Source organism: Galeopterus variegatus, unplaced genomic scaffold (assembly GCF_000696425.1).
Source record: "Galeopterus variegatus unplaced genomic scaffold, G_variegatus-3.0.2 Scaffold3826, whole genome shotgun sequence".
In the NCBI taxonomy this organism is placed as follows: domain Eukaryota; kingdom Metazoa; phylum Chordata; class Mammalia; order Dermoptera; family Cynocephalidae; genus Galeopterus; species Galeopterus variegatus.
In genome coordinates, this window is record NW_007729937.1 from 90,021 (window position 1) to 104,960 (window position 14,940).

The 14,940-nt window shown below is 36.3% G+C and overlaps 1 protein-coding gene across 1 annotated transcript in view; it reads right to left on the minus strand.

Moving 5' to 3' along the window:
- Positions 1-524: 524 nt before the first annotated feature.
- Positions 525-14,940, minus strand: part of NARS (asparaginyl-tRNA synthetase) — a 16,959-nt gene continuing 2,543 nt past the window's right edge. The window contains exons 3-15 of the mRNA XM_008586095.1: positions 13,073-13,138; positions 12,881-12,973; positions 12,410-12,499; positions 11,329-11,407; positions 10,412-10,482; positions 8,539-8,625; positions 6,697-6,918; positions 6,387-6,586; positions 5,556-5,691; positions 5,104-5,217; positions 2,676-2,807; positions 2,228-2,359; positions 525-1,697 (exon numbers count right to left, since the gene is read on the minus strand). Coding sequence (XP_008584317.1) covers positions 1,566-1,697; positions 2,228-2,359; positions 2,676-2,807; positions 5,104-5,217; positions 5,556-5,691; positions 6,387-6,586; positions 6,697-6,918; positions 8,539-8,625; positions 10,412-10,482; positions 11,329-11,407; positions 12,410-12,499; positions 12,881-12,973; positions 13,073-13,138 — 1,554 coding nt within the window. The 3' untranslated portion in view covers positions 525-1,565. The remainder of the gene's footprint in view (positions 1,698-2,227; positions 2,360-2,675; positions 2,808-5,103; positions 5,218-5,555; positions 5,692-6,386; positions 6,587-6,696; positions 6,919-8,538; positions 8,626-10,411; positions 10,483-11,328; positions 11,408-12,409; positions 12,500-12,880; positions 12,974-13,072; positions 13,139-14,940) is intronic.

The following is a 14,940-nucleotide window of genomic DNA, read 5'->3' on the forward strand; positions in this document are numbered from 1 at the left end:
TCCACATGCATGAGGTTTGCTGCTCACCATCTGAGGTCACCATGACCTTGACTCCCTAACCCCTGCCTAATCCTGGTTCTCCTATATTATTTAAAACCCTTAACCTATTTACACAATTCAAATTTAGGCTAACTGGACCTAACTGCTTCACTTAAATTCTGATCAAATGAATTGCCTAGTTGAAGCCAATGAGAGCTCATTCACATTCTTCCTAGTATTTTTTATTTAGAGAAACAGGTCAAATAGACTACAAATGCCCCAATTCATCGGTCATCTCACTTGATTGCAAAATAGGATAAAATCTAATGTGTCCAAAAATAACCCAAAAAAAGATTACAAGAAAGATGGAATTAAGTTCTAAATATTCCTTTTCAACACCATATAACTTTAGTAATACCTACTAAATTTAGTAATATCTAATTTTGCATATATACATCATGAAAAATAAAAAGATTTCAAAAAATTCAAAAGGCATGAACTCATGTGAAACAGAGATGTTCAGCTCTAAAAAAATTAAGCCAGCAAAGTTTTTATGTGTGTTCATTTATTAATTGCTGGGAATACAGCCTACTGAAAATACATGACATGCATTTGGGAAAATAAACAAAATCTGAAATGAAGCCATTATTAAGACTACTGTGAGTTACTAAGAAGCACAGATAAGGTCAAAGGATATGGTGGGGATGACTCAAAACAGCCACTTAAAATGTTATCAAGATTCCAGCTGCAAATTCTTTTGGAACTTATTTATTCTTAATTATTTAGGAATTACCAAGAAAGGGGAAAGATCAGTCTGCCTCTTTAGCTAAAACTAATGATCAGAGGGATGCTGTGAATTATTTAAGTACTCTCCCCCTACCCCAATTATGCTTTTACTTCAAATTCTTTAAAGCAATTCCATTTTTACATTTTTACAAATTCTACCATATTAATTCATATGCCTTAGAATTATAAGCAGCAATACGAATTTAGAACAGATTAGCAACTGATGCAAAAGACTGTACTCATTTGATTCTAGTATCTACTGCTGAATTATACCCTGTTCTAATGCTGGCAGATTTTTACACCATATTGTCAATTCTTACCCAAGATGCTTGACTTAACACAATGTTACAATGAAATTATATAAATTAAAGAATTCCAGTCACACTTAAAAGGATAGGAAGATTAAGTTACTGGAATGTCTTATACCATAATTAAAAACTGTTCAATGATATATGTAGTATATATAACATAAAGATTATGACCTATAATTGGATAAAATGCTGAAATATGTCCATGACTACAGAGTTACACATCACATATTTCCCCCAAACTCTGTAATAAATATTTTTTCTTAAATGATAGCATCAATGTCACTTGATGTTCAAGCAATTTGGGCTACTTTTTATGGTAGTAAGAATAAAAAAACAGAAAGAGAAAACAGAAACAGTTATATCCCAATGGAAAAATAAAGGGAAGATTTTGGCTGTCTGTATTTCTGGGTGTTTTTTTTTTTTTTTGAAGAGCCAGTCTGTTCCTTTCATGAACCATATTTTTTCCCTTCACGCTTCAGGAGGAATCAGTTATGGCTTGCAGCGCTGCACAAATCGAGGGTACAAGCACACATCTCGGATGTGATACCTATTCAGAATCCAAGTTAGGAATCGTTCCAAGCCCAAGCCATATCCTCCATGAGGACATGTACCATATTTTCTCTGTTTTAAAAAAGAGAGAGAGAGAAGTAAATACTCAGTTTAAAATTTCATCTAGAGTAGTTAAAATTTTCCACTGTGGAGAGAGTTAGCTCATAGTGGTTGAGTGCAACCCTTCATCTATACACTTCCATGCTTTCATAAACCATGTGTAAAAAAATAATTTGGTATGAATAATAAACCAGGGATTAAGTACCTCCCTGTAAAGAACTGATTTCAAACTTTTAAAGTAAGTGTCTCTGTTATCAGGGGAAAATGAAAAATGGTACTAGATACTGGTAGGATCTAATGACATACTTTTTAAAACTAGGTAGAATGAGCAAATTAAATAGCTTTTCACATGAAATTAATGTATAAGTTGGCCAAGACAAAACTGGCAAAATTCACACGCCACATTATTATAATCATGAAACTGCACACAGCTCCTTCAAATACCGAAGTATCACCCTTAATTCTCTCCTTTTAAAAATTTAAATATATCCAGAACTGCTACAATGAAAAATTTTAAAGAGTGTTTAAAAAATTGTTTTTACCTGATCTGTATACCAGTAATAGGGAGTGGGGTCGATCCCTTCCCTTTTATAACCTGCCAGTATTTCTTCACTGTCCCAGATACGCATTGAGCCTCCCACAATCTCACCAACATTGGGCATCAACACATCGACCTTTAAATACAAGTAAAAATGAAATGCACAATTACAACCAGGCTATCAGACACGGCATTGCTTTTAGAGTCTAAATGAAAATGACAATTAAGCTCCTATACTTACATTATGATCATGCAAAAGTCAAATATTATTCAAATTGTCTAATTTAACAAAGATGTTAAATCACCCCAATCAGGGCAGGAAAAAAACACTTCTTTAAAAACTCATTTTAGATTTATAATGAAGTATTTGCCATGATTTATATCTTATTCCAAATGATAGTCCCCACCCCCTTAAAAAGCAAAATTATTGATACTCTGAATCACACACTGACAGATTCAGTAAGGCGGGAATCCTCAGGACATCGCTGCATATAGAAGGACTTGATCTCCACAGGAAATCGACACAGCAAGATTGGTTCATTAATAGTGTCTGTCATCAGTCTCTCAGGAGCTTCTGGAATATCCTGAGGTTAAACAAGACTTCATTAACATTTACAACTTGAACCGAAAGGCAACAAGACAGAGCACCTCGTCCGCCTGTACCAGCCCTTCCTCCTATTAATGCACCTCGTAGCAAATACACACCAACCCATAACCAACCCACACACATTCATGTAAAGAACAAGTTCTTTCAAAAAGAAATGAACATATTTAAAAACTCACGCACAGGAGCATTTAATCTATCAGATGGAGAGAACAAATCTATGGTTATTGTGGAGGGGAGAGAAAAGGGGAAGGGGAGAGAATGGATAAGGGGCATAAAGTATGATTTGTAGCAATTAATATGCTAAAAAAAAATTAAAACAAACAAAAAACCTCACACACTGTTACTACCTGAACTGTAAAAGCATCTGCCTGCCTGCTTCTACAATATTTCAAGCACCATGCTGCCTGAAGAATGAAAATGAACAACAAAAAAAACCCCAGCTGTGACTAGATACAGCTCAGTTATTTTTTCAGTGGCTGGTTTTATCTAGCTCTGAAGCATACATGGTCCACTCAGTCCCATAAGGCATAAGGTAATCAGTGAATGCTCCAGCACATCATTGATCTACACAAGGAGTATGTTCCTAATAACACTAATCTTTAAACTCTCCTGTAATCTGCATTTCTTTCCTGTTGGGATAAATCAGTTACGCCTTCAGTGGTAGTAAGACACAGTTGTAAGACAAATAACCAATGTCAAAGTTATAAGTGCAACCACATCTGGAATAGTTAGCCAAGTAAGTTAGTGGATGATGCATCAAGTTATTCAGTTTCTCTCTCAAAACATCCTTCAGTAAACCACACATAAATTCAAGATAAAACCGAAAACTCCTGAACCAGTGAAAACTGATGGAGAGAATTGGAGAAGACTCATTGTTTTATTTAAGGTAAGCACCAAATGGAGCTTAGCAATCACCTGACACAGCTGTCTTCCAGCTCCGATGCCTGGGACCCTATCCCCTCTGAGGTGCAGAGAGGAAACGGCAGAGTGGGAGAGCTCTGGTCTCTTAATCTTTTTACATACTGGGGTTCAGTCTAAGATTTAATTAGGGGAGGAGGGTCTTTTCTGCACACCCCAAAATGTCTGAAGACCATTTTTCTACTCTGGTGTCCTCATGAGCATGGGAAGATAGCAATGTATAGCAAATGCTGACATGCACTGAAGGCTTCCTGTGCCATCAACCCTGCTGGACACTTAGCTCATTTAGTCCCCCCACCTTGCAAAGCAGGTAGAGATAAAGTACCAGAGAGTGGGTCACTGGCCTTCAGTTACACAGCAGGTCACAACAGAGGTGGGCATTAAGCCCACCTGTGGGAGGGGAGGGAGCCTTCTGACTCCAAAGCTTGGGTTCTTCCCACTCAATCACACTACTTTACTACATATTAGGTATACTAAAAGCATTAAAGTTTTCAGTACAAAATTTTGTTATTATACATCATAAACTGAATTCACAAATCAATGAGTGATTTATATAAATCTAGTATATTGTTTCTCTTCTCTATAAATTCCTTTTAAAAACCGAACAAAACTACAGTTAGCAACAGCTCACATTTCACCTGTAAAACAATTCAATTTACAAATATTATGTAAGGAATGGTTAAATGCACAGTAAAGAGGGCCTGGAATAATGTGGACAATCTACACCCACTATATGCTGGGAGGGTGGTTTGTAGGCAAAACCGATATGCTAAGTTTATCTGGGGCACCAGGCCACTTTTCCCTCCAAAGTCCTTCTCTCTTGGTTCTGCATTTTAACCAGTGGCTATATTCTTCTTTCCATCTCCTTCCACGTGAACAAGTTTTAAGTCACTGTTTTGGGGGGAATGAATCCCTTGTAAAAGTACCAGATACATTCCCCAGAAAAACAAAACAAATATATACACGCACCAACCTTTTGCATATAATTTCAAAGGCTTCACAACCTTCTAAAGCATCCCTGCCAGTAAAGAGAACAAAGAGTAGAGCTTAAAAATCGAGGCCAATGTTAGCTCAGTTGGTTAGGGTGCAGTGTTATAACACCAAGGTCACAGGCTTAGGAATGATCGTGAAAGAGGAACAAGGCGAAGAATGAGATATGAAGGAAGGCTAAAAACTCATTAATATTTAATGAACAGTATAGAAAAGGCACTCTTCTAAGGCTTACCCTACAACCATTAACAAAGAATCCTCAAGGAGGACAAGCAGATGCCTCCTGCATTACTAATTAACCAGAAGCAACAATCCACTTAAGCACAATACCACCTTTGACACAATGATTAGAAAGGAATACATACTTCTCCAAATTCATAGAAAGTTCCATCTTCTTTCTTTATGTTGTGTTCTTTTAGCCACACAATAGCATCTGAATAGTTCATCCGTCTGAAAGGCCGTTTCGGGGGCTTGAAGTTCTATAGTAGGAAGGAAAAACAGTGTATATAAAGAAACCACTAACACTAAAATTTCCATTTAGGAAAAAAAAAACATTTGTCATTATTATAAAATATTATTTCAGATTTGAACACTATGCAGACATTCCTAAAATGGAAAAATATATGAATCTCTTCTTACATAAGTCAAAATACTGTGAAATTATTGGCAATGACTAGTATCAAATTTTAGTCTTCAAAATATTAGTCACTTATTTCAGTTCACCAAGCCATCAAATCTACAAAAACTGAAAGTGAAGACTTCACTGTCTCCCAAAAAAGGATTACAATTCTTTATTTCCATAAAACACTACACCTACCGGGTTGAGCTCATACACAATGCTTGCTGCAGGTGATTTCAAGACTCTGTCTACCACGTCACAAACCAAGTCCTCCAGCCGGTTCAGGAGGTCCTCAAAGGTCAGAAAAGGGCACTCAGCTTCCACATGAGTATATCTGAAGAACAAGACACTAGCTCAGAGGTGCTCTTCTTTTACACTGTTTTTCTATTAATTTTTTATGAGAACATATTGATTGTACATATTTATGAGGTACAGAGTTATATTTCAATACATGTATACAATGTGTGATGATCTAATCAAGGTAATTAGCATATTCATTATTGCAAACAATCATTTCTTTGTGATATGAACATTCGATCTCCTCTCTTCTAGTCATTTGGTAATATGCAATAGATCATTGTTAATTATAGATTTCCTGGGTTGACTGTACACCAACAGAAGTTATTTTTTCTATCTAGCTGTAATTTTGTATCCATTAAGCGGCCTCTCACTATCTCCCCTCCTTATACTGTTCTTCTTAAGCAAGGATTTTAACATTGGGAAACCATCCAGAAAGACACAATTCAAATAATGCTAATTCCCAACTCTGCAAATTAGTTTTGGGCTCCCCTCTTTCCCCCTGAGTAGTAATGTCTTGTTTACTCCTTAACACATAAATGATCAAGGCAAAGTAAAAATAAATAAATAAGCACACCTCAGTTACGGCCTAAGAGGCAAAACTTCTGAACATGTTCTTCATTTATCCTCTTAACATATCAAATTTTTTTACATAATTTTTTACATTTACCTACACAGGGATTTCTTCTCTAAAGATATTTTCTAAATAAAAATAAAAAGACAGTCTCATACTCAGCCAGGTGCCTTCGTGTTCTGGATTGTTCTGCCCTGTATGACTGTGCAACACAAAAAACATCTCCCAGGGCTGGAATGCAGGTCTCCAGGTACAACTGAGAGGACTGAGTCAAAAAGGCCTCTTCCCCAAAGTAGTCCAACTTAAAGAGTGTAGCCCCACCTTCTACTTGCGTCTGCACTAGTGTTGGAGGAGTAACCTGTTCAAATGGAGAGGAGGAGTAAATACAGGGCTATTGTCAGCATCTTTATTCAAGTTTCAAAATGGCAAAAAGATATTGTTTGCAAGAGATGACAAACACACACTTACTTCACAGTACCCTCTATCAAAGAAGTGATCTCTAAAGCACCTGGTGACTGTGGAACGTGCTTTTAGGATTTTGGACATGTTTTCTCCTCGGATCATCATGTGTCTGTGGTTGAGCTGGACATCAACATCAGACTCTTCGTTGATCAAGTTATCAGCTCCTCCAGCAGGGGCCAACCCTATTAGTTCCCAGAAGTCACAGCTCAGCTCGTGGCCCCCTGGAGCCTAAATTTTTAAAAAATGGGGTTGGGATAAAGAGAGGGAGAGAGAAGGAAATAAAAAATTAACAGTATTGAAGATTTTAATATATTTTAAAATTTTTGGTAAGCTGATATTTCTAAGAACCTCATCATTAGCCTTACCCTTCTAAAAGCAAAGACCCAGTAATTTAATTTTAAATTGATCTTTTCACATTTAGCATTTCTTTCAGAGTAAATACACACACACATATTTTTAAAAATAAAAAAGCACAAACTAAAAAATAAACTGTAATCCGCAACCTGGAGTAACTACTAACGACTGCTAACATTTCCATATATCTTTCTAGCCTTTGCCAAGTTATTTATTTATTTATTTATTTATTTATTTTTTATTTTTTATTTTATTTTATTTTATTTTTTTTTAAAAAAGATGACCGGTAAGGGGATCTTAACCCTTGACTATTTATTTTTTATTTTTTATTTTATTTTATTTTTATTTTTTTTAAAAAAGATGACCGGTAAGGGGATCTTAACCCTTGACTTGGTGTTGTCAGCACCACGCTTTCCCAAGTGAGCTAACCGGCCATCCCTATATAGGATCCGAACCCATTGTCTTGGTGTTATCAGCACCACACTCTCCTGAGTGAGCCACAGGCCGGCCCCGCCAACTGATTTTAATTAACATATTTGGGCTGGCCAGTTAGCTCAACTGGCTAGAGCACAGCTTATAACACTAGGGTCACAGGTTTAGATCCCCATATCAGCCAGCCGCCAAAAGAATAAATAAATAAATAAATAAATTACCATATTTACTGACAATGAAAAGTTTATTTATTTATTTTTTTTAAAATGACCGGTAAGGGGATCTTAACCCTTGGCTTGGTGTTGTCAGCACCACGCTTTCCCAAGTGAGCTAACCGGCCATCCCTATATAGGATCCGAACCCATTGTCTTGGTGTTATCAGCACCACACTCTCCCGAGTGAGCCACAGGCCAGCTCTGAAAAGTTTAAATGTAAAAGTTTTACTAAAAGCTGTTTGTCTTTGGAACATATACATAGTAAAAATTCAAATCCCCCCTAATAATTCCATTAAAAGCAATTCATTTAAAAAGCCATTTGCTCCCTCTTGTGGCTAATATGCCACATTTGTTTGTCTTCCTTCTTAGCCAACAAATACATCCACAGTAGTTGAACTATAATTACCAAGAAGTAACTAACTGGATAGGTTATGTGCCTGTTGGCTAAAGAACAAACAGCTCTCTGAATATCAGTTATATTTAACATTTTTAAAAGGAAGCTTTCAAAGTCTATTCAGAAAATTTCAGATTTAGATTACTATTCTCCTCTGAAATTTTTTGGGTGGGTTATTAAGCTTTTAGTTCTACCTAGCTGAAAAGGGGCTATATTATAGCCCATGAGGACTATTCAGGAATTCTGGAAAGTTGAAAAATGTCTGAGTTCTTTTTATCATATGAGTTGTACAGTGTACATATTTCACTGGAAAAGACAAAGGCATACTAAATCTAGCAAGTGCTTCACATTTGTGTATTCATAGGCCAAACACCAAAAGTACAAACAAAGATGCTGGAAAACAAATAAACAAATAGTTATTCATTCGTTGGGTGAGGAACTCAGTCCACTCACCTGCTTGCCCTTTGGGGTAAGATTTAGCATTCCATACACTGCAACACTACTCTCAGTGGACAAGACTACTCCATTGTAACACTGACACTGTAAAAAGACCAAAGTTCAAATTTACTTATTCACACTGATATTAAAATATTCTAACATTTAGAAAATTAAGGGGAGTACTTACAAATAAGTTATCTGGTCAAATACCAGTAAAATAAGGAGTGAGATGGCCACCAGTTTTTAATATTAATGAAGAACAGCTATTTTTGTGGGAGGCAACAATTTATCTACACAGAGATACACGTATATGTAAATACCCACTTTACATACATATATATGCACAAATGACACTAGTGTACATCACTTATAAATATCCTAACAGTCATTTTTATTTTTCTTTAAATCTAAACTATTAAAATAATATACAGAACCCATCTAGACTAGGATCATCAATACTTGCTTAAGTCATTAACAGAAAAGTGATGGAGAACCTGACAATGGGGGGATCAGGCTATCAACACCTGAACCCACTAATTATAAAAGAAAGACAATCAGATTGCAGCACTATTTCCAATAGCCAAGAGTTGGAACCAGCCCAAATGTCCATCATCAGATGAGTGGATAAGGAAACTGTGGTATATCTACACAATGGAATTCTAGACTGCTATAAAAAAGAATGAAATACTACCATTCACAACAACATGGATGGACTTAGAGAAAATTATATAAGTGAAACAGTCAGGCACAGAAAGAGAACTACCACATGTTCTCACTTATTTGTGGGAGCTAAAAATAAATAAATAAACATACAAACAAATAAATTGGGGGGTGGGGAAGAAGACAACAATCACAACAATTCCTTGCACTTTTTAAGACAAGTGAACAGATATGATGTGGGGGGGAGGGCAGAGAGGGATGGGGGAGGAGGAATGGGAAAAGGGTCATGAAAATCAACTACGATGTATACTGAGTCAACTACGATGTATATTGAGAAGTTAAAAAAAGACAATCAATCATAAAAAAAAGATACAACTGGACATTATATGCTTCTTGATATGATGCAACTGGAAGAACACAGTTTTGCCCATGAAGTAGTTGTGCCAATAAAAAAGGAACCTAATCAGACCTAAACCCCCAGTTTATAAAAAAAAAATACAGAGGATAGAGAAACATGTTAAATGACACCACAAGGATGCAATCAACCACATCCAGAATGTGATAAGTTCCACAGCACAACTGGTCAAGTTTCTTCCAACATATAAATAGCAAGGGGGGAAAAAGAATAAAGAATGAAAAGGGAGGACTGTTATAGATTATAAGAGAGTTCAGAGTCTTATCAACTAAATGCAACATGTAGATCTTGTTTGGATCCTCATTCAAATCAACCTACTATAAAAAGGCATTATGAATCAACTAGGAGAATATGGAGATTAGATATTTAGAAGCTGTGTTAATTTTGGGGGCATGTGATAATGGTAGGAGACTACATTAAAAATATTTTTTCTTAGAGATACACATGCAAGTTTATTTGAATGAAATAGTATGATGGCAGGGTGGTGGGTGACATCAAACCAGGACGGGCCATGTATCGGTAGTTACTAAAGCTGGGAGACGGGCACATGAGGATTCTTTATATGTCTGCTCTATTTTTTATGTGTTAGCAATTTTCCATGATAAAAGTTTTCACCAGCTTTAAGGTACAATTAACAAATAGAAATTGTATATATTTACAGTGTATAAGATAATGTTCTGATATATGTATACATTGTGAACATAATAAAAGTTTACAATACGTATACAGATCCTAAAATTCCCAAAACTAGAAATAAGGGAAACTACTAAAAAAAAATCTAATTTTCCACTATAAATAAGAGAAAGTAATTACCAACTCATCTGACAAAACACACTGAAGATAACCTGTACCATCTCGCAACACCAGAAACATTAAATTCTTTCCTAAAAATGAGAAACAGAAATTTAGTCACTGTTCTCAAGGCACTTAGAGTACTTTTTCATAATTTAATCATAAATAAAGGAAAGTCCAGGGTTAAATGTTGTAAATTGATACCTGACATGTGGCCCCCTTCCTTCACAGTGCCCACCAGTAATATTGTTACTCAGTATATGTAAAGCATTTTATTTTCTTTGATCTCATCTTGAGATCATCATTCTCATCATCCACACAACCAGGGGAAAGCAGGACAGTAAGCAATATGAGCTGAGGGATTAAATCTTATTCACCACTGAATCCTCTGCAATGTCTAGTACAGTAATGTTCACTCAGCAGGAGATATATAAACACTGTTACACAGAATCACTCTTTTTATTTATGTTCCATTACTTTTTATGAAAGATTTGATAACCTCTTATAATAAAAAACACACAGGATAAAATAATAAAATGAAAAAGAAAAAACAAAATATCAGGACCAAGGGGAAAGATAATGCACATATACTAATTATATGAGTCAAAACAACAGCCAAGTTTCAAATTGGATCTGAACTTCCTGTAATAGATCCCTGTTTCTCATTAAAAAGTTAAAATTCAATTTGACAAATATTTTTCCTCCTGATCACTGTGGTTGCTAACAGTTAAAATAGCATTTAAATAATTTTTAAATTTTCAATAGTCACATTAAGTAAAAATTTAGACTATAAATCACTATATCCTTTAAAAAGCCAACATACAAGAAAGAAAAAATTAAACACCAAAAACAAGCCCAAGTAAATGTTTTTATGTTCTTCTTTAACTAAAATCAGGGATATTTAAAATTAAGAAGAAAGAAAAAGCTATACCATTTACCTTGCCTACGCAACCTGTGGACCCAGCCAAACACCTTTACTCTTTGGCCTCTATATCCTTCTAAAGCATGAATCTTCACCTGTTAAGTTAAAACAAATAATATTTGACCAATCATGTCATTTATCACATACCAACTCTTTCACTATTATTAGATGGATGGTAATAAAGCATTAAAAAATCACAAATGGTGTGAAATTGGAGACAGTCACTCTACTGCAGGTGATAACCAAAAAATTTCACTATATTGAAATGATTAAAAAAAAAACCAAGTCATCTTCTCTTAGTGCAAAACTGGCAATCAGAAACACCCAGAAGGATTACAGATGTTGCTATATAAAACCAATTAATGAATGAATTCAATTAGCCATAAGTGGAGCACTACCTTCCCACAATCAAACAATCCTGGTCCACACAGAGCCTTTTTCCTGATTTCAGTACACTATGGGACCTGAAAGCTAACAAGACTTAGCTCTGTGGTTAGAGGATGAAGGAAAAGAGATGAGTAGAGGAAGGGGATGGTGAACGTAGCCAAGAAAACAGCTCCATTGCTAAGGAAATACAAAAAATATGAAAATTCATCAGCAATAAGAACTTTTGGAAATCAAACCATCTCCATTAATAGAACAGCAATCTGTTTGGGTTCCAGAAAAAAATGAAGAAGAGTGAACCCAATTTCATAAAATCACAAACACTTTACTTATTTTTAAAAATAAATAATAATAAAATAAAATAAAATAAAAATCATGAAAATCATGGATTTCAACCTCTTTGTTTTATGGTGAAGAAACTGATACCAGAGAGGATAAAAACACTACACAGCATGGCCAGGCCTGGATCCCAGGTCTGCTGGCATTCAGCTGGGACAGAATTCATTCAATATACAATTACTAAACTCTGTAATAAAATGTACCCCTCGAGAGCCAAGCTCATAACTCTAAAAAGTTATTTCTCTCTATCCCTTTAAGAGGAAAGTAAAGACAAATAATACAAAGGAACAAACCATGTGGCATGTCCTTCAAACACAGAAATAATAATTCAATGTAGCCAAGTCCATGGCATTTGAAATGATATAAGCACTTACGCATTTTGGCTCTGGAAGACTTGGGTCGGTTTTAATGGTAATTTTCTTTGCTTCTTCCAGGTTCTTTTCTCTTCGCAAATTATCTTCAGCCTAATTTTAATGATAAAGCAATTTGTTTTTGTTTTGGGTTTTTATTTTTTTATTTTATTTTATCAATATACAATGTAGTTGATTTTCATGTCCTTTTACCGATTCCTCTCTTCCCCGTCCCTCTCCCCCCTTCCACAATTTGTTGACATGGATTCCAGTGTTGTGACTTTAAAAATGTGCACAGTTGGGCTGGCCCGTGGCTCACTCGGTAGAGTGTGGTGCTAATAACAACAAGGCCCCGGGTTCGGATCCCATATAGGGATGGCCGGTTCGCTCACTGGCTGAGCGTGGTGCTGACAACACCAAGTCAAGGGTTAAGATCCCCTTACCGGTCATCTTTTAAAAAAAAAAAATGTGCACAGTGGCAAATGCTTTACTCACCTCTTTCTTTTCCCGGGATTCATTCTTCATTTGTTCCCTGTGCCACATTTTTTTAATGTTTTTCATCTGTGATTTAGAAATAACATCCCACCTCTAGAGAGATAAACAGATATTTAATTTTTCAAGACCTCTATGACCTGATGCAAATTTATTCACAAAATATAATTCTGTAAAGTTTTGGGCTTACCCTACCTCATTTTCTTTTTGTGAATCTACGTAAATGATAGGAAATGGTTCTTTTCCTACTGTCATCAAAGCCTTGGGTAGGGAAGGAGAAAAAAGAAATTTTTTTAGCCTTGTATAATACTTAAAAATCAAAATTACACCTCAATTATGAGGCAACTTCAATGATCTGGAACATAATCAAGAGCCAAGAAAAAAGCATCAAGACCCAATAGCCAAAAGTCGATGTTGACAGAGTGACTGTTTGAATGTACTAAGAAGCACCTTGCTTATAGTAGAAACCCTCTCATACTTTCACAAACAATTCCAGCAAGTCCGGTTATACAGTATACGGTTCCCCAGCATAAGCGGACTAGAAGCAACAGATCTTAAGTGGCTATAGTCACCAACACAGGTACAGATAACAATAGAAGAGATTTAACAGCAAAAGCCAATTGCACATGGCATCTAAAATGTAAGACATTTCTGAAACTCTTTCAACAAAACAATGGTCAAGTACAAGAAAGGCTAAGCCTCATTTACTTTGACAAATTCCTGTATGTAGAATACCTCTTTCCGTCAACATTATAACATGCTATACATCATTTAATAGTTTATAGTTTGTGTATGTGTGTGTGTGTTTTTTTTTCTTAAAGATGACTGGTACGGGGATCTTAACCCTTGACTTGGTATTGTTAGCACCACGCTCTCCCAAGTGAGCTAACCAGCCATCCCTATATAGGGATCCGAACCCGTGGCCTTAGTGTTATCACTACCACACTCTCCCAGGTGAGCCACAGGCTGGCCCTAGTTTGTCTGTTTTAAAATAGTTGAAAGTATATAAAAGATGAATATTTTATTAACTGCTTCAAATATTCTTTCAAAAGTTTTCAAAAAAAAATTTTTTTCCCATGTTATTAAGTCAAACAAGAAATGGAATGAATTATTCCGTCAAGTCGCAAGAAAACTCAGTGACTTACATAAGTCAAAGCTTACAAAAACTCAGTGACTGCATAGAAGGAGGAAACGTAGATCTTTTGAAAACATCTAAGACGGTTCATCTTTTTGACAATTAGACACTGTAGGGATATTTGTGGGTCATTTGGAATTTATTTACTCCCTGACAGTCTGTACTGATCCATTCTTTCATATCACTGAAACTGAAAGAACAAAACTGTCATTCTCCAAATCAGAATGGCACACCTGCTAACAACAACATTCTGCAAACATTCACCTAAACAATGTTGTCAGTTTTGGGGAGCCACAAGGAGGTACCCCAACAACCCAGAAAGGAGAGAAAGAAGATTTCCCTCTGACAGGGGAAAGTGTAACCATACAGTAGATATGAAAGAGGAGGGAATGCTCCCAGGTCAGGAGGACTTGACAGTAATTAAATAAATGTTGTAACACAACTAACAAAAAGGGGGGTTGGCCAGACATAGATACACAGAAAAAGAAGTGTCAGGGTACTGCTTTTCTTAGTACTATAAGGAGGAAGCTTTTACTCATCTTCCATATGTGGCAGTCGTAGCCAATTGATCTTACTTAGCATTCCAGTTCAACTGGCAAGTCCATGAGTACTTTAAGAGGGATGTCTTGGGGGCCGGCCCGGTGGCGCACTGGATAAGTGCGCCGCTTGGGAAGCGCGGCGGCGCTCCCGCCCGAGGGTTCGGATCCCACATGCAGACCGGTTCCCGCTCACTGGCTGAGCGAGGCGCGGGAGCAGCACCGAGGGTTGCAATACCGTTGCCGGTCCCCGGTCCGGTACGGGGGCAACCCGGGGGGTTGGGATCCGTTGCGGGACCCGGAAAAAGAAAAAAAAAAAAAAAAAAAAAAAAAAAAGAGGGATGTCTTGGGCCACACATTAACCTGACACAACTAGTTACCTAACATCCATG